Below are 24,596 nucleotides of genomic sequence, written 5' to 3' on the forward strand. Positions count from 1 at the left end.
GAATGTGTGGAGCTGCAGGCAGGGAGGCCAGGACCCTGTGGGAGGCCGGGGGCCTTGCCCTCAGGCCCAGGGCTGTGACCACCCGCAAACTCGGGCATCACCGCTCCGCCTTAGAAGCCGCCTCCAGCCTTCTCTAGAGGGAGCAGGGGTGGATCGTGAATGTACAGCAGGGTCAGAGAGTCCCAGCACTAGTCAGCCAAGCCTGTAGGTGGACTCTGCCCCCGCCACACAGGAGAGAAATTGCCTCCAGGACTGGAGACTTCTTTGTCCCTGAGTGAGGAGGCCCAGGGGCCTCAGCCCATGGGGTTTGGCCCATGGTCCTCTGTGCAGAGGGGGAGGTGGGGGGACGCTCGGAGGAGGAAGGGGGAGTGAGAGGGGGCCTGGCAGGGCCTGAGGCCAACAGTGCTGGACTGCAGTGTGGGGCTGAGAGCAAGGCTGGGCGTGGGGCCGGCAGAGCCCACTGAGAGCTGCAAAGTGCTCTTAGAAGAGCCGCTGGGTGGACGCCAGTCTCCAAGCAGTGGGGACGGGGCTGCACCAGAGATTATTATGCTATTTCCTTCGTTCTGTTATTATTTGTCCATTAGTCTGGACACAGGGGTATTCTTTATGCTTTAAGGTGTAACCCAGCATGACTAAACTGATTATATTGTTCAGTTCATTTTCTCAGTGGCTCCTGTGCCCTCTGACATGTCCACCGACCCCATCACTCTGGGTGGCTTTTGTTCAGTCTGTGGGCGTGTGGGTGGGTTTTTCGATTCGGGCTTCTGTGCATCCTTAGTGCTTCCCACGTAACTTCCTTACTCTCGCACGTCCTTACTCTCTACAAAATGCTCCTGTCTCCTTTGTATTTTCGTGCCCAGTCCTGAAATTACCCATTCCCCAAGGGGACTGGCTCCTTTTGTTGGAGATAGTCTTAGAAACAACATCCAGAGCACCAGGTGTGACCTTGGCCTGGCATGCTGTGGCTTCCAGGCCCTCAGTCGGCAGAGCACAGAGATGTGGGTGCGTGTGCACAGCTGAAACGGTTTCTGCAGGTAGCCATCCGCGTCTACACTAAGTTAGGCCCGAGTTCCTGTTGATGTCTCCAATCCCACCTCGTGTGTCATCCTGACCTCCTCCCTCCAGTGCACAGGGATGTCTCTGGCTCCCGTCTTCTGCTGTTGGCTTGGTCGTTGTCCAGTTTCGGAGCACGTGTATGGCAGGGTCAAAACTGTAACCTGTGATCCACAAGAAGCAAGTTCATCACCAGAGCCCAGAGTGTGTGCACTCCTCTGTCTTTGCTCTTGCAGATGCCATCATTTCCAAAATGCTGAGGGCAATGCCTCTCCCTATCCCCTTCCATTAGGAGGTCTCTTGCATTCTCTTGTCACAGTCTGCATTCTTTCCTGGAACCTTTCCAGGAATTGAAAGGATTTCCAATCTTTCCTGGAATGAAATGATTTTTTATTTGCAAATATTACAGTTCATTCTTTGTGCTGTACCTTTTTATAGATCTTGACAAATGCATCATGGTATGTATCTACCGTTACAGTGTCATAAAGAATCATTTCAACACCCTAAAAACCCCCACCTCCACCAAAGCCCTGACAACTGATATTTTCACTGTCTCCATAGTTTTGCCTTTTGCTGACTGTCATATACTTGGAATCAAAGAGTATGGAGCATTTCAGGACTGGCTTCTTTCACTTAGTAATATGCATTTAGGGTTCCTGCATGTCTTTTCATGGCTCGGTAGCCCAGTTCTTTTCATTGTTGAATACTATACCAAAGACTGGATGCATCACAATTTATTTACCTATCCAGCCATGGAGGGACATCTTGATTGCTTCCAGTTTGGGGCAATTATGAATAAAACTGCTATGAACATTTGTAGACAGGTTTTTGTGTGGGCATGAGTTTTCAATTTGATTGAGTAAATACCAAACAGTGTGATTGCTGGATAATATGGTATATAATTGTGTTTAACTTCATGAGCCACTGTCCCAAAGTGGCTGTCCTGTTTTACATCCCCACCAACAGTGAACGAAAACCCCTGCGGCTCTGTCTGCATCTCTGTCAGTGTTTTAGATTTTGGTCATTCTTACTGTTGCTTTAACTCACAGCTCTAATGACAAGTGACTTTGGACATCTTTTCATATACTTATTTGTCAACTGCATTTCTACTCTTTGGTGAGGTGTCTGTTCAGATCTTTTGCCCATTTGAAATCAGATTGTTTTTTTCTTACTGTTTAGTTTCAAGAGTTCTTTGTAACATTGGGTTTTAAGTCCTTTATCAGATATGTATTTTGCAAATATTTTCTCCAGTGGTATAGCTTGTCTTTTCATTCTCTTACTAGTATATTTGGAAAAAAGTTTTATATTCTCTTTTTTTAAATTGAAGTATAGTTGATTTACAATGTTATGTTAATTTCTGCTATCTAACCAAGTGATTCACTTATATATATGTATACATTCTTTTTCAAATATTCTTTCCCATTATAGTTTATCATAGGGTATTGACTATAGTTCCCTGTGCTATACAGTAGGACCTTACTGTTTATCCACCCTATATATAGTGACTTACATCTGCTAACCCCAAACTCCCACTCCAGCCCTCTGCAACCCCCTTCCCCTTGGTAACCACTGTCCATGAGTCTGAAAACATAAGTTTTTAATTTTAATAAATTTATTTAATATAAATTAATATATTAAGTATAATATATCTGATAAAATGTTAATATTAATCATAATATTAATTTAAATATAATTATTATAATATAATTGATTGTATTAATAAACATAATATATTAAATAAATTTACTAGGATGGATTGCAGTTGAGTGTTACATCTTAAAACTCCTCAGCAAACCCAAAGACATCTAGATTTTGTCCTATGTCACCTTCTAGCAGTTTTATACTTTGCATTTTACACTTAGGTCTATGAGTTAATCTCAAGAAAGGTGTAAGGTTTGTGTCTACACACAATTTTTTGCATATGATATCCAATTATTCCAGCAGCAGTCAGTGAAAAGACCAGCCTTTTCCCACTGAATTTCTTGGTTTGTTTGTCAAGCTGCAGTTGACTGATTTGTGTGCATCTATTTCTGGGCTTTCTATTCAGTTCCATTGATCTATGTTCCTATTTTTCACCAATACTATAGCTTCATTGTCTTGAAGATGGGAATATCAACTCTGCAACTTTTTTTTTTCCTGCAGTATTGTACTGGCTATTTTGTGGTTTTTGCCTTTCCATATAAATTTTAAAATCAGTTTGTCCATATGCACAAAACAGCTCGCTGACATTTTAACTGGTTCTAGATTAGATCTGCACATTAGGTTGAGAAGAATTGGCGTCTTAACAATAAGGAGTTTCCAGTTCATGAATGGAGAATATCTGTTTATTTAGATTGTCCTCGATTTCTTCAGAGTTTTGTCAATTTTGCATATGGACTCAGCACTTTGCATATGGATATTGAGTTACTTTGTACCTAATTACTTAATTTTATGCTATTGTACGGAGAAGGCAATGGCACTATACTCCAGTACTCTTGCATGGAAAATCCCATGGATGGAGGAGCCTGGTAGGGTGTAGTCCATGGGGTCGCTACGAGTCGGACACAGTAGAGCGACTTCACTTTCACTTTTCACTTTCATGCATTGGAGAAGGAAATGGCAACCCACTCCAGTGTTCTTGCCTGGAGAATCCCAGGGACGGGGGAGCCTGGTGGGCTGCCGTCTATGGGGTCGCACAGAGTCAGACATGACTGAAGTGACTTAGCAGTAGCAGCAGCAGCATGCTAATGTAAGTAGTATTGTGTTTTTAATTTCAAGTGCCAGCTCTCCACTGCTCGTATAAAGGGAAGCAACCCGACTTTCATTACATGTCAACTTTGTTGTCTTATAACCTTAAGACAATAATTAGTTCCAGGAGGTTTTAAAAACTGATCCCTTGGTATTTTCCCATGAATGATAATGTATGTCATCTGCAAGCAAAGACAGTTTTACTCCTTCCTTCCCCATCTCTCTCCATTGTTCTTTCTCTGTCTTAGCACACCTGCTAGGACTTTCAGAACGATGCTGCCGTGAGTGGTAACATGGCCGTCCTTGCTTGCTCCTGATGTTAGGGAAAGAACCACTTTCTCACCATCAGATATGACATTCACTAAGGGTTTTTGTAGAATTTTTTCTAGTTGACAAAGTTCCCCTCTATTTACACTTTGCTTAGAGATTTTATTCTGAATGAGAGTTGGATTTTGTCAATACTTTTCTCCATCAATTGATAGGCTCATGTTAATGTTTTCCTCTTTTGCCCAATAATATGGTGGGTTACATTAATTGATTTTCAAATGCTGGACCAGCTTTGCATACCTGGGAGGTATGCTGTCACTCAGTTGTGGAGCATAATTATTTTTATGTGTTATTGAGTTGGTTTCACTAATATTTTATTAAGAATTTTTGTAGCTATGTTCATGAGAGATTTTGGCCTATAGATTTCTTTCTTGTAATGTCTTTATCTGGTTTGGATATTAGGGTAATGCTGGCCTCAAAGAATAGGTTTAGAGGTTTTCCTTCTGCTTCTATATTCAGGAAAAGATTGCTGTGAATTGGCATAATTTCATCCCTAAATGTTTTGTACAATTCACCAGTGAAACTATCAGAGACTGATGCTTTCTTTTGGAAGATTATTAATTATTGACCCAATGTCTTTAACACTTTTAGGTCTATTCAGATTATTCTGTTTATCCTTGTGTTGGTGTTTGTAGTTTGTGTCTTTCAAAGCATTGAAACATTCATTTAATCTAAATTATTTAATCTAGATTATCAAATTTGGGGGCTTACAGTTGTTTTTAATATCTGTTACTTATTAGTCATTTCCTTCTGCTTGCTTTAGGCTTAAAATAATCTTTTTTCCTAGTTTCCTAGGATTAAATTATTGATTTTAGACTGTTCTTCTTTTCTAATACATGTAATCAATGATATAAATTTCACTCCAAGCCCTGCTTTCATGGTATCCCACAAACTTTGTTAAGTTGTATTTTCATTTGGTTTAAAATCTTTGTAAATTTCTCTTGAGACTTCTTCTTTGATCCATATATTAATTAGAAGTGTATTATTTAATCTATTTTGGAATTTTCCAACTATCTTTCTGTTAATGATTTCTAGTTTATTGCCCTGTGGTATGACAATGTATTCTTATGATTTTTAATTCTTTTAAATGTGTTAAGACATGTTTTGTGACCCAGAATATGGTCTGTATTGGTGAATGTCCCATGTGACCTTGAGAAAAATGTGTGTTCTGCTGTTGTTGGATGAAGTTGTCTACAGATATTCATTGTAGCCATTGCTGTTTAGTTCAACTATGTTCTTACTGAGTTTCTGCCTGCAGTATCTATCAATCAACTGAAAGAAGAACACTGAAGTCTCCAACTATAATAGTGAACTTATCTATGTGTCTTGCAGTTCCATTAGTTTTTACTTTATGCAATCTGATGCTCTGCTGTTAGGTGTATACACATTAAGGATTAACGTCTCCTTGGAGAAACAACTGCTTTATCATTATGTAATGTCCCTCTTTACTCCTGATAATTTTTCTTCTGAAGAAGAAAAATCTTTTCTTCTGCTTTGTATAAGCTTAACATAGCTCTCTCAGCTTTCTTTTGTTTGGTGTTAGCATGGAATATATTTTTCCATTCCTTTACTTTTTTCCCAATTATTTTCCTTGTGATAAAATACATATAACAAAAAAAATTACTACCTCAATCATATTTTGTTTGTTCGTTTGTTTTGTTTTTTTTGAATGACAACGGATTACATTATGTTTATTTCTTTACAATCACACTACTGGTTTTGGTAATAGAGAGGATGCTCATAGTAATTTCATGCTCTTCTAGAATGTCTGGACTTAACCTATAAAGACAGCATGGGGCCAGTTTGTTACACTTTTTTTCTGACAAAGCAAGAGAATTTGCTGGGAAAGAGCACAGAGAGCAGCAGGGTAAGGGAAACCAGGAGGACTGCTCCACCACATGGCTCTCAGTCTTGGGGATGGGATCAGTTTCCAGGCTGTCTTTGGCCAATCATTGTGACTTAGAGTTCTTCCTGGTGGTGCACGCATTGCTCAGCCAAGATGAATGCCAGAGGGAAGGGTTCTGACAGGTGGTCAGACGCATGGTGTCTCTTTTTGACCTTTCCCAAACTCTTCTAGTTGGTGGCTTATTAGTTCTGTGTTCACTACCAGGACCTCCTGTCATAAAATAACTCATGCACATGGAGACTGTGGTGCCTGGCTAGGGTGGGCGGTTTGTGCTTCCCCAGCAACTCCCCCCTGAGGGACTGCATACTCAAGATACTTTTCGGGAACTGCGGTGGAGGTCTCTTCCTTCTGTAACTACTTCCTGCTGTATGTGGACATAGTCCTGCCTAGCAAAGCAGAAGTCTCTCTCTACCTGTTCTAACTTGACGAGGTATTCTATATCTGTATACAGGTTTCTGTATCTGAAATCTGTATCTGTATCTGAATTCTGTATCAGAATTCTGTATGCTGCGTTCTTATAGTAACAGCAATTTAGTCTGAAACTAGTGGACCCTGTCAGAGATGAAACAGGGGCCAAACAGGAGGCCTAACAGAATGGTTATCACCAGTCCCCAGAAAAGGAAGATAAAATTTGGGGTGCGGGCTGCAGGGTGTGTGTGTGACTGTCTTAATCATTTTTAACCTACTGTTCAGTGGTATTAAGCACATTCACATCAGGCAATCACAACCACCATCCATCTTCAGAACTCTGTACAGACTCCCAAATTGGAACTGTATCCTCTTTAAACACCAGCTCCCCAGATCCCCCATCCCAGCCCCTGGAAACCACATTCTATTCTCTGTTTCTGTGATTTTAGCTCATATAAGTGGGATCCTATAGTATTTGTCTCTTTGTGACTAGCTTATTGCACAGAGCATAATGTCCTCAAGGTTCATCCATGTCAGAGCATGTTCAGAGTTTTATTCCTTTTTAAGGCTGAATAGTATACCATTGTATGTATATACCACATTTTTGCTTCTCTATTCATCTGTTGATGGACACTTTTGTTGCTCCAACATTTTAGCTATTATGAATAATGCTGCTGTGAACATGGGTGCACAGATATCTCTTTGAAATCCAGCTTTCAATTCTTTTGAGTGTATGACCAGAAGTGGAAATGTTGGATCATATGGTAATTCTGTATAATTTTTTTAAAAAACCTCCATATTGTTTTCCAAAGTGTCTGTGCCATTTTACATTCCCACCAACAGTGCAAAAGGGTCCCAATTTCTCTACTTCCTTGCCAATACTCATTTTTTGTTTGGGTTTTAACAGTAGTCATCCTAACGGGTGTTAGTTTTGATTGTAGTTATGATTTGCATTCCCCTAATGATTACTGATATTGATCATCTTTTCATGTTTATTGGCCATTTGTATTTCTTCTTTGTGAGAAATGTCTATTCAACTTCTTTGCCCATTTTTTAATCTGGTTGTGTTTGCTTTTGTTGTTGAATTTTAGTAGTTCTCTGCATAATCTTTGTATTAATCTCTTAACAGATGTATGATTTGTAAATATTTTCTCCCATTGTGGAGATATTTTCTCCCTCCCTTTTGACTCTGTTAATGGTGTCTTTCGATGCACAAAAGTTTTTAATTTTCAGAAAGTCCAGTTTGTCTATTTTTTCTTTTGTTGTCAGTCATAATGTTACATCTAAGCAATCAGATATAAGCAAGAAGACTCTTGAGAGTCCCTTGGAGTGCTAAGATATCCAACCAGTCCATCCTAAAGGAGATGAGTCCTGGGTGTTCATTGGAAGGACTGATGTTGAAGCTGAAACTCCAATACTTTGGCCACCTGATGCAAAGAGTTGACTCATTTGAAAAGACCCTGATGCTGGGAAAGATTGAGGGCAGGAGAAGGAGGTGACAACAGAGGATGAGATGGTTGGATGGCATCACCAACTCAATGGACAAGGGTTTAGGTGGACTCCAGGAGTTGGTGATGGACAGGGAGGCCTGGCGTGCCGTGGTTCATGGGGTCGCAAAGAGTTGGACACAACTAGGTGACTGAACTGAAGCAGTCATTGCCAAATCCAATGTCAGGAAGCTTTTTTCCTGTGTTTTCTTCTAAGTTCATAGTTTTAGATCTTACATTTAGGTCTTGATCTGTTTTGAGTTTATTTTTGCTTATGATGTGAGGTAAGGGTCCAACTTCATCATTTTGCTTGTGGATATCCAGTTTTCCTGGCACCATTTGTTGAAAAGACTACTCTTTACCCATTGAATGATCTTAGCTTTTTTTGTCAAAAATAATTTGACCACATATGCCAGGGTTTATTTTTGGACTCTGTAAGCTATTCCATTGGTCTATATGTCTGTCTTTATGTTAGTATCATGTTTTGATTAATGTAGGATTGTACTATGTTTTGAAATCAGGCAATATGAGTCCTCCAGCTTTAGTCTTTCTCAAGATTATTTTAACTATTTAAGATTCTCTTGAGCTGCTATATGAACTCCAGAATGTGTTTTTATACTTCTGCAAAAGCACCATTGAGATTTTGATAGGGATTACATTGAACCTGTAGGTTACTTTGGATAGTATTGACATTGTAACAACATTAAGTCTTCTACTTCATAAGCAAAGAATGTCTTGCTAACTATTTATGTCTTCTTTAATTTATTTCAGCAATATTTTAGTTTTCATTGTTATAATAATTCTGGTTCTTAGGTCCTTTCATTTTACCTGGAGTGCATTTCTTGCTGGGCAATTGTAGTGGTCATTTATTCCCTCAACTTTTGTTTTTCTGGAGATGTCTTAATTTCTCCCTCACTCTTAAAGGGCAGTTTTCCCAGATACAAGATTCTCGATTGACAGGTTTTTTTTTGTTGTTGTTGTTTTTTAATTTTAGCACTTTGAATACACCAGATTGGGCTTCCCTGGTGGCCCAGTTGGTAAAGAATTCACCTGCAACATGGGAGAGCTGGGTTTGATCCCTGGGTTGGGAAGACCAGCTCAATCAGTAATGAATCTGCCTGCAATGCAGGAGACCCAGGCTCGATTCCTGGGATGGGAAGATCCCCTGGAGAAGGAAATGGCAACCCACTCCAGTGGAGTGGAGTTGCCTGGAGAATCCCGTGGACAGAGGAGACTGGCAGGCTACAGTCCACGGGGTTGCAAGAGTCGGACACGACTTAGCAACTAAACCACCATACACCAGGTCACTGCCTTCTGGTCCCCAAAGTTTCAGCAGATTTTGTGCTGAAATGAGAGCAGATGAGAAATCTGCTGATAAACTTAGTGAGGATCCCCTGTATGTGATGAGTCTCTTCTCTCACTGTTTTCAAGAGTCTCTCCATCTTTCGACAGCTTGATTATAACCTGGGTGTCTTTGAATTCATCCCATTTGGTGTGTGTTGAACCTCCTGGATGGTAGTATTCAAGTATTTCATTAAATTCCAGCCCTTATTTCTTCCCATATGCTCGCTGTGTGCGCTTTTGCCTTTGGTGAGGCCTCGCCGTCCCCCTGGGAGGGGTTCTGAGTGGCTTTCATCCTACCCTGGCTTTGAGGCTGCCTTTCTCTCAGCTTCCTCTCAGTCAGGCCCCTTAACCTAACTGCTGTGAGGACATTTCCCCAACTTCTTATCTGCAGCTTCAAGAAGTGGCCTGAGGCCAAGATGCAAACCCACCCCACACACCCCAGGTGTGGGCCTGGGAGGCAAGTCTGGGGGCATCTTCCGGACTCTGCCCCACCACACACACCTTCCCCCAGCAGATCTCACCCAGGGGGCTGTGTTCCTTCCAGGAAAGTTGGATCTCAGGAGAAGCCAGGTTTCTAATTCTCTGCCTGTCATGTTCTGAGCCCCTAGCCCTTGCTCTGGATATCCTCACTTTTCAGCTCCTCTTCCAGCATACTGTCTCACAGTCCCGCTCCTTCTGCCTCTCTCATTAGCCACCCCAACTCAATTCAGTCAGAGCCACACTTTGAAAACTTAAGCCCTATCACTGGGGGGCCCTCAGGGCCTCTCCTGCAGCCCCTGCCCACCTCTCCTTGCTCCACCATCCTGCCCCAGCCATGCTCCTCTCAAGGGCTTATGGACTTGCTGGTCCCTCTGCCAAGAAAACTGCCCTATACACCCCATGGCTCCTTTGTAGACAGATCTCCCCTGACCTGAGCACCTCCTCACTCTAGCCCTGCATTCCCCCCACCTACCTCCACCTGCTGGACCCGCTGAATTTGCTCATCTCCCTGTGATGAACCATCTGGTTGCTTTGTTTGTTTATGTTCTAGCCTGCACTCTCCACAGTAGAAAATGAATCTAAGAGTCAAGGATTTTTGTCTGTTCTATCGTCCAGTTGTACCAGTCCTAACGCAGGCAGTAAATATCATTCCAGCAAATGAATCCCTGACACTTAGGAAACACGACCATCCAGAGACCTGTTGTTTCCAGCTCTTCAGACCACATGCATGTACAGATGTGGGAGTTATAAAGGGGACTTCCAACAGTGGGCATTCATGTCTCAATTAAACACTTTGATTTCCACTCAGATGTCGCCTAACCCCAGTAGAAAGCCAATTCTGAGACCTTACACTCTGAACAGCATTTTAAAGAACTCTACTTCACAGCTCTATCTCACAGCTCTTTTTGAAAAGAAAAGACTGAAATGAACAAAGCCTGGCTCCCACATTGCCTGCAGTTCAGTCTGGTGCCCACTCCTTCCTCATGCTGTAGGGGAGCCCCAATTGCAAATTAAAGCACTTCTATACACAATGCCCACCCCTCCCTCGCATAGACCTTAGCAATTCTCCAGGGTCCTAGGCCCCTTCCCCAGTCAAGAACCACCGCCAATCAGCCCTGATCACTCTTCCCATGGACTCCACCTCAGGGGCTCCCGTCAACCCCTTTTAGAAGGTGTCTTGGCCACTTAAGTCAGAGGCCAGAGAAACAACAAAGAAATCATAGACTTGGCCCTGGAATGTTGGAATTTCTCTCAGATCTGCTGTGTGAGGCTGACTGGCCAGTTGTAGCTGCGATTCCCACTGCCCATGTTGCAGCACCAGCTGGATGAGAGGCCCCTGGTGTACAGAACTTTGGCTCCACGCCGCCCAGGCCATGCTTTTGTCCACGACCCGTTGGCTGGTATGAAAGCAGAGCATGTGCACTGCTGCTCCCAGGATGAGGTGGGAGGCATCCCAATTCACAAGGCTACATAAAGAGCACCGAGGCTCAAAGCTATCTTGTATTCCTGATCTGTGAACATGTGGAAGTGTTTGGAAGTCAGGACATGTGAGTGGAGGCAGCAAGGAGGGGTGGGCTCGCCCCCCTGGGCAGTGCAGGCCAATTTTTGTCACTGCAGCGCCCACTCTGATGTCACTTGACACACGGCTGGGAGAAGATGTATCATAGGGTGAACCTTCTTTCCACTATCAGAAACCATAAGCATAAGAATAACAGTCACCTATAGTAAAATGATGGGGGAACAATGTATTTGCATATTTATTATTTTTGCCTTAATGTAATTTCTTCCTTTTTCTTTCTTTCCGTTCTTTGGCCATGTGGCTTGTGGGATCTTAGTTCCCTGACCAGGGATCAAACCCAAACCCTCAGCATTGACAGTGTGGAGTCCCAACCACTGGACAGCTAGGGAATTCCCTAATTTTCTTAATTTTTAAGTTAATTATTTAACTTGAATAATGGCTTTGTTTAACAACTGATTCTCAAAATTCTTTAAGATTCAAGAATTTGCCCCTAAATAAGGGCCTTGGGAGCTCAAGTTGCCCAGGGCCTCTGGGTCACCTTTCCCATCTTCCCCCTGCCCTCCAGGCAGCCTGAAATCCCCCCCATAGTATGAGCATAAGCTTAGGCCTCACAGGCCAGCCTCCCCATTCCAGTGGTGGTGCAGGCCTCTGCATTATCTGTCCCCAAATGCAACTGGATGCCCCTCACTTCCAGGGTCACCAGGTGGCCCCTCCCAGATTTCATCTTGGAGCGTTAAAGAACACCCATAATGAATCTGTGAAGGGCTACACTGCAGCTCCTGCCGACCACAGGCTCCTGGTCACTCAGACAGAGAAGGGGCTCCAGGGGCGCCACCAAGACAGCACAGTTCACAGCAGTCCAGACAAGCAGTCCAAGGGCCCACAGAGCAGAGAGGGCAGACTGGTCTGGGAAGAGCCGCTCCAGACAGATGTGGGACAGGCAGAGGGGGGCGGGCATGGGACAGGTGCTGCATGAATCCATTTAGACGAAGTTCTAGAACACTCAGCGGTCAGCAGGGCAGTTCTAGGAGGGATCAGGGTGTTGGTTGGGAGCTGAGGACCTTCCTGGGGGCTGGAATGCTCTAAAACCTGGTATGGCAATGGCTACAGGTGCCCCCCTAAGATGCCCTCATCCCATCAGACGGTACCCCAGACTCAAGTCAGAGAGAAACAGGAAGAAGGGGAAGGCAGAGGCCTGGGATGGGCCTCACACCTGGCTTCAGACCACCGTGGACACACTGCCTGACCTGCTGAGCACCCATTTCCTTGGGGCCATGATAGAACCTGCTTCAGAGCAGCGTCCAGCATGGGGACTGGCCCTTGGTCCGACTGTGGCACTGGAGGGGCAAAGTGGAGTTGCAGGGAGGTCTCCCCTAGAGGCTGTGCTGTGACACCCGAGTCCTTTCCTCCTCACTCCGTCCCTCTCCAAGAGGACAGGTTTGGGAACTGAAGTACTCAGATGACTCAAAAATTAGGCTTTCAGCCCAGACACCCCCCACCCCCAAGCTCAGCTGTCCATGACATACCTGAGCACCTGACCGCCCCGCTCCAACATCTGTGACATGGGTTCTGCTCCCACCAGGACTGGTACCAAGGAGCTCAGCAGGTCTCTGAGGGTAGAGGCACAGGGGACTGACACGCACACACTCACTCTCAGATGCACACACTGCCACACACACTCACAAAGTGGCAGGGAGGGAGCCAGGCAAGGAGGCTGGCTCCTCACGGTGGAGGAGGAGGGACCGGGCACCAGGCCGCCCTCCTTACAGGTCAGAAGGCAGGGAGGCGGTGACTGTGTGTGAAGGAGTGGGGCCTAGAGGGGCTGGCCCGGGGCCGTGGCTGAGGAGGTCAGGGGAGAGGCTGACCCTGCACAGCAGCCAGGCCCGGCTGGGGGCTAACGTCCCAGGCAGGGTCTGGCCAGGCCCTCCTGGAGCGCGTCAGGGCATTCTCGATCTCAACGTGCTTTGCAGAGACCACGAAAGCACCTGACGTCCAGAAAACAACAAATTCATGTTCTCAAGCCCCAGCTTCTCACAGGCTAGTTGTGGAGGGCTGACTGGTCAGATCTCTGCCTTTCAAGGTCATGGCAATTGATCTAAATTTTCACTTATTCACTCACCACCACAGCCTGAGGCCAGCACCAAGGAGTGAGTGGCAGGGATGTGGCCAAAGCCTGGAGAACTTACCTGTGGGGAAGCTTCCGGAGACCCTGAGGCAGGGAGCCAAGGGCCACATGCTAGACCAAACCTCGGGTGCTGGCACCCTGCAGAGATGCCGGGAGAGGCGCCACTGTCCACGTCCCTGGGGCATCCTTGTCCTTGTCCCCGGGGCACCATCGTCTGTGTCCCGGGCTCCGTGTGCACGTGTGGAAGTGCGTGTCTCGGGTGTGACAGCCCTCACCCAGGTGTTGCTGTGCAGACGGGGGTGGGTGTGGCCACGGACCCAACACTGTGCCACTCCCCCAGGTGCTGCTGTGGTCGGCCAACAAGGTGTTTGAGGAGCTGACAGACATCGAGAGGCAGTTTCACAAGGCCTTCTACACTGTTCGGGCCTATCTGAACTGTGACCGGTACTCGGTGGGCCTCCTGGACATGACCAAGGAGAAGGTGAGGCCCGAGCACCCTCAGGCCCCCGGCCCGCCTCGTCCTGCTCCGCCACTGACTCGATGCCCCGCTCCCTTCTCTTCTCTTCCAGGAATTCTTTGACGTGTGGCCCGTGCTGATGGGAGAGGCCCAGGCATACTCAGGCCCCCGCACACCTGACGGCCGAGTAAGTCGCAGGCAGGGGCACAGGCCTGCCCTGCACCCGGTTTCCTGGCCCAGCTCCCCTGAGGGGAGGGGTTGCCCCAGCTGACCGGGTGGGAGGGAAGGCTCAGGAGGCTGTGGAGAGGCAAGGACAGGGTGGAGGGCTGCCTGGCTCTCTGACCGCTCTAGAGGGCAGGCCCCTGAGGACGTCTCCCCAGCACCAGCCCCCTGCAGCGCTCTGGGGCCAAGGGCCAGGCCTGGTCATGACGAGGGCTGTCAGCCTGGTTTACTGACCAACATCTGCTCTGGCTGAGCAGACCTGCTGCCCTGTTCTTAGATCGCTCTAACATCTGCCCAAGCGGGGCTGCGTGGGGGTGCGAGCGGGGTAGGGACGTGTGCAGATACCTCAGCCACACGTTGTGCATCCAGCTGGGGTCACACATCAGAGCTGTGACTCAATTTCCCCTCCTGTCAAGTGGGGCGACAACAGGCTGTCTCAGGAACTCCAAGGGTTCTGTGTGCCAAGTACATGTGGGAATCTCTGCAGAAAGGCTGGCTGTGACCACAACTTGTCCCAGTTATATGGGAGGGACAGGTGTGTGTGTGTGTGACAGAGAGAGACACACACAGGCCTGGCTCAGCTGCACGCACTTGTGTGACGGATAGAGGCCAGTGTGTGGGGGGGACATGGCTGGAGGGAAGACAGACGTGTCCCAGGTCAGACAGTGCTGGTCCACGTGTGTGTGCAGTTCACGTGTGTGCCTGCGTGTCAGTATGTGGGCTCATGTGGTGTGTCGTGTGTGTGGGTGTGGTGTGTGTGGTGGGGTTCCCATTGGGGAGCCCCTCATGCCTGCTGCGGTCTGCTTCTCAGGAAATCCTCTTCTACAAAGTCATCGACTACATCCTCCACGGCAAGGAAGACATCAAGGTCATCCCGTAAGTGTCAGGGTTCTGAGAAGTGTTACCAGAGGGCCCAGGCTGGACGGGGCTGAGGGCCCGTCACGGCGGAGTCCGAGGCCCCAGCTCACCCCCACACACGTCGACGCTCCCAGCGCTGTGGGGTGAGGCAGGACAGAGTGCGGAGGGAGGCTGACTCAATAGTCTGGGAGGAAATGCCTGGGGTCACGAGGAGGCCTGACGTCCCACGAACATTGCTGTGGACTCAAGGCTCAGCGGGGCTGTCCGCGTGGTCCTGTCAGCAGTGACTGGCCTTTGAGGCCCTTAGGGTCTCATCTTGGCTCACCCGGTCAGCCCACAGGCGGAGTCTCCAGGGAGGCACAACACTGCACAGCTGGGGGCGGGGGGTGGGACGGGAGGGACCAGCCCAGCGGGCAGCAGAGCCAGTGGAGGTGAGGGCAGCCTGGAGAGACCAGGGGTGGCAGCTGGTCACTTCCAGCCCCACAGCCACACAGCTGCACAAGCCCCAGAACCCCATTAGGACCCTGCCCCGCGGGGCTCACGCAGGAAGCAGGACCCAGAGCCAAGCCTGCGGGGGGGATGCCTGTGGCTCCCAGGAAGACGGGGGGCTTCCTGCAGGGTGGGGTCCTCCTCACGGGCAGAGAAGGAGGCACAACGCAGCTCGGGCATCCCCAGACCCAGCCCTGGCCTGCCCTCCCCTTCTTCAAGTCTTTGCCTGCTTCCCACACCCACCTGGCGCCCGGGGAAGGGAATCGGCACACACACGCCCGAGCGCCTGCCCATCCACCCCCTGCTTCTCTCCCCACAGCTCGCCCCCGGCTGACCACTGGGCCCTTGCCAGCGGCCTTCCAACCTACGTGGCAGAAAGTGGCTTTGTGAGTCCCCCAGAGCCCTGCACCTGACCCATGGCACCCCAGTCCTCCCCACAGGCCTGTGTGCCCCAGCTTTGCCTACACAGAAGCTCATCAGATTGGACAGTCTATTTTAGAATCATACTCTATATTTGGCCACTTCAAGTGAAATTGTATTTCTGATCCTTTTTCAGATCTGTAACATTATGAATGCCCCTGCCGATGAAATGTTCAATTTTCAGGTATCTGTCTATTCATTAATGGAATGTGTACCATACTTTAGGGAAAAAGATGTTGTGATTCAGAAATGATGAACTGAATTCATTTTTGCTGCTTAAGAAACAACCTCAGATCTCACAGGCTAATGCCAGCAAAGCATGTTCTGTGCACTCAGCTCGGCTGGTTGGGTGGTTGCAGCTGTACGTGGCAAGGGTTCACATCTGCTCCATCTGGGGACACACGATCAGGGTGGGCTCTTTTCCGAAGGAGGCCCAGGTCATGTGGACTGTGGAACTGGGCTTTATCTTTCAGGGCCTCCTCCAGGAACTGGCCAGGGTCCATATTTCACTGGCTAACCATGAGTGGAATGTGAACGGGGACCCACCACACTCTCTGTGGGGCCTGGGGGAATGCCAGGCCCCTTGTTCAGCAATTATTGGGAACTTGGCAGCAGAGCATCCGGTCAAGCGGCAGGGGAGGGGGGAAGCGGGGGGGCTCCAAGAGCGGGAACCGATGTGACTACAGCACTTGAACGGTGAGGCGTCCTGGTGGACATCTTCCGCCTCTTCCAGGAAGAGGTCACCGCCAGCTCGCAGGCATGGTGGGCCAACAGACGGAAGCAGGGACCCAGCCTCTGCCCTTTGAGGGCAGAAGAAGCGATGTTCATGCTCCCTGGGTGACAAGCAGGCACAGGCCAGGGTCGGACCCAGGGCAGCGGTCAGCTCTGGACACCTCTCGCCGCAGGCGGGGCCTCTGGATGACTCTGGGTGGGTTGTCAAGAACGTCCTCTCCATGCCCATCGTCAACAAGAAGGAGGAGATCGTGGGGGTCGCAACATTTTACAACAGGAAGGACGGGAAGCCCTTCGACGAGCAGGATGAAGTCCTGATGGAGGTGGGGTTCCGGAGGCGGCCCCTGGGTGGTGGGGCCCAGGCCTGGGAGCCCGCCCCAGGGGTGCCCCGGGGCACCCATGGGGTGATATGCGCCTGCAGTCCCTCACGCAGTTCCTGGGGTGGTCGGCGCTGAACACTGACACCTACGACAAGATGAACAAGCTGGAGAACCGCAAGGACATCGCCCAGGACATGGTGTTGTACCACGTGCGGTGCGACAGGGAGGAGATCCAGCTGATCCTGGTGCGTCCGGCACGCCCACGGGGGCGGGGTGTGGCCTAGACCTGCACATGCTGCACCGCCGGGGGCTCCCTGCCCAGCCGCACGCCCCCAGCAGAGATCCCAGCCCTTCCGGTCGTGCTGTGTGAGGGCTCAACCACCATTGTCCAGGTGGAGAGCTGGGACTTGTGCGGAGGGAACAAGAGCCGGCCCGAGGCCACCGCCACGGTCTCTGAGGCCAGAGGCTCCGGCTGGGGCTCCCCGAGGGGTCACCCTGTCCCACAGCCACGAGGGGGGCAGCTGACACCGTCACCGTCTCATACATCTTCTCTCCCAGCCAACAAGAGAACGCCTCGGGAAGGAGCCCGCCGACTGCGAGGAGGACGAGCTGGGGAAAATCCTGGTCAGAGTCCGGCCCTGCCCAGGGTGGGGGGGTGGCGAGGAGCCCTGAGCAAGGGGAGATACCACCCCCCTAGGTGGCAGAGGGTGGTCCTGTGGCGTTTGTGCTGAACACGCCCGTCCCTGTGATCCTGTGTGTCTGTATATCCTCCCACGTGCCTGTGTATTCACATGTCCTTGTTGATCTCGGCGTGTGCCCACGCATGTGTGTATCTTTGCATCTCCCTCACAACTTCACTTGCCCAGCAGGCAAATTCTTGCTGCTGGGCCACCTGTGGGAGAAGGGGAGAGGAAAGGGGTGAACCAGGAGGGGCTGAGAGTGCCTCAGGCTGCAGGCCAAAGTTAAGAGACACCTGGCGTATCTGAGGCTGGACAGAGGATCCTGAGAGAAGCCAAGGAGCAGGCAGGGCTCCGGCGGGCCCGCCCCTCAGCCCCACTGTCCCTCCCACAGAAGGAAGTCCTGCCAGGGCCCGCCAAGTTTGACATCTACGAGTTCCACTTCTCGGACCTGGAGTGCACGGAGCTGGAGCTGGTCAAATGCGGTATCCAGATGTACTATGAGCTGGGTGTGGTTCGAAAGTTCCAGATCCCCCAGGAGGTGAGGGCTCATTTGTGATCCAGGGTCCCAGCTCTCCCAGGAGGTCAGAGAGAGATGGTCTGGATTCCAGTTCCCACAGGAAGTCTGGGGGCAAGCCATGTCCACACAGAATGGACAGTGCAGGCCAGCAAAATACACACAGCAAGTGTGTGGAGACTACATCACTGGATGGACGGACGGAAGGAGAGTGTGATACACAGTCTGTGATACTGCCTGTGCTGCAGGCAGTCTGATCACACATCACTGGGCAGCAGCGGGGGTCTGGTGTCAGGAGCAGGGGGCCTAGCAGAAGCAGCCCAGCACCTGCGCAGAAAGCACACGGTGCCCTGTAGGTGTGAGCACAGCGGGCCCCTCGGGGCTGGTCCCCGGGAGCAGGGTCCACCTTCCCAGCTCTGCTGCTTCCCTGTGGCTTTCCGGCTTCTGCCTGCATCCACATTTAGGGAGCATCTGCTTCCCTAAGTCAAGTCAGAGAACATCTTACATTACGGTCCAGACAAGCGCAGCAGTCTGGCATTTTCTAAGACGCTGCCCAAAAAACTAAGGGAAAACACAAAAGAAATACATTATAGAAAATACTAACAGAATGCAAGAATTCCAAATAATTTCTGGCCCTAAAAACGCTGTGGAAGCAGTAAGAAGCTCCGTTGAGCCCGTGTTCTATCATCCAAACGCAACTGCCCTTCAGAGGAAGGCTCACCCTCCTGCTGCCCCTCAACCTCTGGGCCTTCAGCAACCACCTCTTTCTCCGCCACTGTGCCCGGTGCCCACACATCCTGCCCCACTCAGATGCCCACGGCTGAAATGGACATTTTCTTCTAAAATATTCCAGGCCCCTTGCCTGGGATCCTTTCCCGACCCGAGGTTTGGCAACAGGATGGAGGCCCCAGGCATCCTGTGGACGCTGGAGCTGTTCTCGGCCTCAGCTCCGCTCTTCTGGCTCCCTGCCACCCCCGTCCGCCCCCCTCCGCCCCGCGTCCGCCCCCTTGTCCCCCCTCATCCACTCCCGGCCCGCCCCCCGCGCGCCCCCTGCCCGCCCCTCTTCCGTGCCCCTCCTCCGCCCCGCCCCCATCCGCTCCCCTTCCACCCATCCTGCGCCCCCCTGCCCCGGTCCACCCCTCGTCCACCCCGAGGTGCCTCCAGGAAGGCAGTTGGAGGCCAGTGGACAGGAGGGCCGCGGGGCGGGGAGGGACGTGAGCCTTTCGCACTGCCGTCAGCTGGAAATGCGTCGCTGGAACTGGGCACTGCGGTGCCTGGACCCCGTGTCTCACCTCCCGCAGGTCCTGGTGCGGTTCCTGTTCTCCGTGAGCAAGGGCTACAGGAGAATCACCTACCACAACTGGCGCCACGGCTTCAACGTGGCCCAGACCATGTTCACGCTGCTCATGGTGCGTGGACGGGGTAGGGGTGGGGAGAGGGCACCCTGTCTGATCGGAGCTGGGAGGAGCCGCCTGCCCCACACAGCGGCGCCCGGGGCGGGGAGCCTGAAGGCGGGGCCTTCAAGGCAGGAAGCAGTGCGGGCACGCGAGCTGGGGAGGGGCTGCTGGCTCAGCTGAGCTCCCAGGGGGCCAGGCAGGGCAGGAAGGGAGGTGGGCAGGAGGAATCTGGGCGCCTGTCTCTGCAGACGGGCAAGCTGAAGAGCTACTACACGGACCTGGAGGCCTTTGCCATGGTGACCGCAGGCCTGTGCCACGACATTGACCATCGGGGCACCAACAACCTGTACCAGATGAAGTAGGCGCGCGTCCTGGGGCCTCTGAGGGTGCTGCCCCTTCCCTGGGGTGCTGGGCACACAGGCTGCCCTGGGGCCTCTGCCCACTGCTTGTTCTTAGCCAAACCTCTGTGACAGGTCCCAGAACCCTTTAGCCAAGCTCCACGGCTCCTCGATTTTGGAACGACACCACCTGGAGTTCGGGAAGTTCCTTCTCTCCGAGGAGGTCCGTGTCCTCCCCTCACTCTCCCTAGTTGCTGGCCAGCTGACCTGTGCCTGCACCCCTGAACCTCCACTGCCAGCGACCACGCCACACTGCTCTGGGCTGAGAAGGGAGGCAGGGGTGATGAGAAGCGATGGGGCGATGGGACTGTCTGGTGGTTCCAGTTTGGAAATGCCCCCTGGGGGCGGGGGCTCATATCCCAGGTGTTGAGGGGAGGTGGGCTGTTAGACGCCCCCCCAGTGCAATATGGGGCCACCAGCGTCTGGGGCCCATGACCCTTGGGTAGAACATGGCCAGCGACACGGGGAGGGACAGATGGACAGCCTCCAGGAGGGAGTTGGGGACAGGCACAGAAGTGGGCGCAGCTGTGACGGGAGCGCCCCCTCCCCCCTCCTCCCGGCAGACCCTGAACATCTACCAGAACCTGAACCGGCGGCAGCACGAGCACGTGATCCACCTCATGGACATCGCCATCATCGCCACGGACCTGGCACTCTACTTCAAGTGGGTGCCGCCCACCGCCCCGCTGGCACCCCAGGGCCCTGTTGGGAAGGAGCCGGCAGAGGGGTACCTGGGGCCCCAGACACGTGCCCCACCTCCGGACCCCAGGCCTGGACTCCGGCCTCGGTTCCTCTCTTGGAGGGTGGGTGGAGCTCAGACCAAGAAGGACAAGTTGGCAGGGTCCTGCGTGGGTGGGAGGGAGGGGTCGACTCCCTCACTTTGTCCTTCGGGTTCAGGAAGAGGACGATGTTCCAGAAAATTGTGGATGAGTCCAAGAACTATGAGGACAGGAAGAGCTGGGTGGAATACCTGTCCCTGGAGACCACAAGGAAGGAGATCGTCATGTGAGCAGAACGCGCGGCTTCACCCCTCGATTGCAGTGCCTCCTGCAAAGCTCCATGGGCCGGACTAGGAGCCCAGAGCCTGGGCAGCTCACTTCTGGACAGCGTCCATGCCCCCACCCCAGCTGCTCTCCTTTCCGGGGAGGCTGCAGGATTTGGGATCAGACAGGCTGAGTCCACAGTTAAATAATTTGCTCACGTTATGAGCCTCCATTCCTTCATCTGCAAAGTGGAGATTCAGAACTAGTCCAGCCCCAGGCCTGTCCCAGTGGCCCAATGAGGAGATATGTGTAAATCACTGGCCCCCAAGAAACACTTGCTGACTTTCATCCCTGGCGGCCTGGGGTGACAGGGGAGGGCTGGAGTGGTGTGCAGGGTAGGACATCCACTACTGGAAGGACACTGGCGCTTGGATCTGTGCCCCCAGGGACACCAGGCCTTGCAGGGGTGGAGGGCAAGGAGGGAGGCCAGGCTGGGCATCCCTGGAACTCCATCTGCCCACAGGGCCATGATGATGACGGCGTGTGACCTGTCTGCCATCACCAAGCCCTGGGAAGTTCAGAGCAAGGTCAGAGTCACATGGGTCCCCAGACATCTTGCCAGTCTGCATGGGGTTGCATCTAAGTGGGGCCTGGGGTAGGGAAATAGCCCCACTTGTCTGCAAGGTGAGGCGAGTGTGGCTGCCCAGCTCTGGGGCCCAGCCAGAGCCGCCACGCTGGAGGAGGCTCCTGGGTACCACAGCAGTGTAGCCTCAGTAGTAGGGCCACCAGTCTGGGGCACAGAAGGCCGAGGGCCCTGGCCATTCTGGCAGGATCTCAGGACAATATCTGACCAAGCGCTGAATCCACCGGGTGCTTGCCTTCTGTGTACCTTTCAGGTCGCTCTGCTGGTGGCAGCTGAGTTCTGGGAACAAGGGGACTTGGAGAGGACAGTTCTGGATCAGCAGCCCATTGTGAGTGTCGCTTCCAGTATCCTCAACAGCTGTCTCGGTCCTTGGGAGCCTCAGGCTTGGCTGGGTGCAGACTGGGGACCCCCAGGGGTTCTGGAATCCTGGGGCCTAACTCTCACTTTGTGGGGTCATGTGACATGAGCCTGGATCTGGGTAAAGTTGTGGAAATACAGGGATTGGGTAAAGAAGTGATGCCCTGCAGAGGTGGACAGCTGTTGCCGAAGCCGCGGAGCCAGGCTGCGGCTCCTGGTCGAGAGCCCCCATGGGCCCAGGCAGCTCTGCAGTGAGCCCCTATGTGGCTGCGAGCTGCTCCAGGGAGGCTCAGGGTGGGGCAGGCCTGGCCCATGGGGAGAATGCTGGGCGGGGGAGTGGTGGCCGGAGTCCAGGGCTCACCTGGATGTGGCTGTAGCTGTGGAGGGAGTAGCCGAGGTGGGGAGTGTGCGGCAGGGCTGGGGTGGTGTGCAGAGCAGGACTGCCCACTACTGGAAGGACATGGGGGCTTGGACCTGTGCCCACGGTCACCAGACCTCACAGGAGTGGAGGTGAGAGAGGGAGGCAGACTTGGTGTACCTGGAGCTCCATCTGCCCACAGGCCCACAGGATGCCAGGATCTTTGGGTCAGCAATGTGGGGATCAGGAATCTGTTGCTAGACTGAACTGGCACCTGCATGGGGACAAGGACACAAGCACTGCCCAACAATGAGCAGAAGAGACAGAGGAAGGTTTGGTCTCACAGGCCAACTCCAGCCTCTGAAGAGCTCTTTGAGCATGGGGCTGCGAAGGCCTGGGGCCAGGTGCAGACTACAGGAAAGGGTGCCCTGACCAACCCCGAATCTTGGTGGGAGGACAGGCAGCCTGTCTGTCTCCCCAGGCTAGGACACTAGGGTCCTGCATGACTCACTGCAGCACGCTGAGCTCCAGACAGTGGGCAGCTGTGAGGAAGAGACTGCCAGGAGGCAGCTCAGAGGGGCTGTCCAGAGGCTGGACACTAAATCAGTTCCTTCAGAATATCTGGGCTTTGCTCCTTACGAGTTGTGGGTCAGGTCTTGGGTCAGGACCATGGATAGCTCATGGGGGGAGCCAGAGGAACTCGGCTCCAGGCTCCACACCGGGGCTGGCGTGTCAGGGGCCCAGCGCCACCTAGGGCAGCTCCCCAGAATGGCGCAGTGTCTTGGAGGGGAGTGTTGGGTCCCGGGTTTCCCTTCTAAGGTAAGCCCTACATGGACAGGTTCATCAGGTGGGGGTGGGGCTGAGTCCTGGGGCTCAGGGAGGCATGTGATGTATGAGTGAGGGTGTCCCTGCTCCTCCTTAAGCCAATGATGGACCGGAACAAGGCAGCCGAGCTCCCCAAGCTGCAGGTCGGCTTCATCGACTTCGTGTGCACGTTCGTGTACAAGGTGAGCAGGACAGCCCAGGGCCTGGCTGGGCTTGCAGGGGAGGGGTGAGGCGGGGGCTGCTGTGGGGCTCCTCCCCCCTCAAATCTGCACTTAAACTCAAAATCGTCAGTCTCACCCCAAGGGGATCCCCTCCCTGTCATTTCCTCAGAAGGATCATGAAATTTCCCACCCCAATCTCTCCCTCCCAGAACGTCCTCCTGCACACCCTGACGTCACACCCCAAACATCCCTTCCCAAACCCCATCTAAAGGCACCCCCATGCAGGGCCCACACAATGCTGTCAAGGCACCAACTGCAGGGTATGTGTGGTGCATCCACTCAGGGTCTGAGCCCTGGGAAGATGGGGGTGGTCTAGCCGCCACCTGGGCACGCCCGACCCCGCAAACACCTGGGCAGAGCTGGGGGTAGTGGGATGCAAGCCAAGGACCTGGGGCAGGTGCTGGACCTCGGCTCTGGGGACTGACCAAGGGGTGGGGGCAGAGCCCTCTGGAAGGTCAGCTGCCACGACTGTTTGCTGCAGTCTCGGGGGCAGACCCCATACTCCAAGAAGGGTGTTGGGTTCTGACTGGCTTGTCCCACTCCCCACCTCCGCCCCCGAGGCCTTGTGCTTCCCTTTACTGAAGCACCAGCTCCCTTTTCTGCCTCCACCAGGGGCTGGGGTCTGTGAGTGCCAGGACACACGTGCTGGTCCTTTGGTTGTCACCACCAGGGCCCACCAGGCCCTCCCTCCCAGGCCATCCCTGCCTCCATCTACCCGCACAGCCTGTGTGTCCAGGTGTTCAGTGTGAGCATGTGCTCTGTGTGACATGCCATGTATGAGTGAGGGTGAAGGGGCCCCAGGAAGGTGACATGCGATGTATGAGTGAGGGTGAAGGGGCCCCGGGACCCGCATGTCTGCCTGGCCTTCTCAGCCCCCTGCTAGGGAATGTCCTTTCTGCTTGGATGTTTTCTACTCGATTCTTCAGGACCTCACCCCACAGCTCCTGTTCCAACCTCAAGAAAACAAACCACAAGGCTTTCTCCCTTGTTAGGTCTTTGCTGGGGATGTGGCCTCTCTAACCACCCCACCTCCAGCCCATCCTGCCCAGGAGACGCTGGGGGTGTGGTCTGACTTGTTTCCTTTCCAGGAGTTCTCCCGCTTCCACGAGGAGATCCTGCCCATGTTTGACCGGCTGCAGAACAACAGGAAGGAGTGGAAGGCTTTGGCCGATGAGTACGAAGCCAAGGTGAAGGCCCTGGAGGACCAGAAGAAAGAGGAGACGACGGCCAAGAAAGGTCTGGGCTCCACTCCAGCCTCAACCAAGGCCACGCGGCCTGGCCCTGGCCTGCAGGGGGCGGGTGTGAGGGGACACTTGTCTGGACAAGGCAGCCCTGTGGTCAGTGTA

The 24,596-nt window shown here is 52.0% G+C and overlaps 1 protein-coding gene across 1 annotated transcript in view; it reads left to right on the forward strand.

The window, feature by feature from the left end:
- PDE6B (phosphodiesterase 6B) overlaps positions 1–24,596 on the forward strand; it is a 28,522-nt gene that overhangs the window by 3,208 nt on the left and 718 nt on the right. Inside the window, exons 4-21 of the mRNA XM_061145125.1 lie at positions 13,717–13,857; positions 13,946–14,020; positions 14,867–14,931; positions 15,722–15,788; positions 15,959–16,006; positions 16,728–16,877; positions 16,976–17,119; positions 17,433–17,498; positions 17,946–18,092; positions 19,370–19,477; positions 19,714–19,823; positions 19,939–20,026; positions 20,427–20,527; positions 20,761–20,868; positions 21,370–21,433; positions 21,743–21,817; positions 23,128–23,211; positions 24,339–24,486. Of these exons, the coding sequence (XP_061001108.1) occupies positions 13,717–13,857; positions 13,946–14,020; positions 14,867–14,931; positions 15,722–15,788; positions 15,959–16,006; positions 16,728–16,877; positions 16,976–17,119; positions 17,433–17,498; positions 17,946–18,092; positions 19,370–19,477; positions 19,714–19,823; positions 19,939–20,026; positions 20,427–20,527; positions 20,761–20,868; positions 21,370–21,433; positions 21,743–21,817; positions 23,128–23,211; positions 24,339–24,486 (1,789 nt within the window). The remainder of the gene's footprint in view (positions 1–13,716; positions 13,858–13,945; positions 14,021–14,866; positions 14,932–15,721; positions 15,789–15,958; positions 16,007–16,727; positions 16,878–16,975; positions 17,120–17,432; positions 17,499–17,945; positions 18,093–19,369; positions 19,478–19,713; positions 19,824–19,938; positions 20,027–20,426; positions 20,528–20,760; positions 20,869–21,369; positions 21,434–21,742; positions 21,818–23,127; positions 23,212–24,338; positions 24,487–24,596) is intronic.

Source organism: Dama dama, chromosome 6, assembly GCF_033118175.1.
Source record: "Dama dama isolate Ldn47 chromosome 6, ASM3311817v1, whole genome shotgun sequence".
NCBI classification, from domain to species: Eukaryota; Metazoa; Chordata; class Mammalia; order Artiodactyla; family Cervidae; genus Dama; species Dama dama.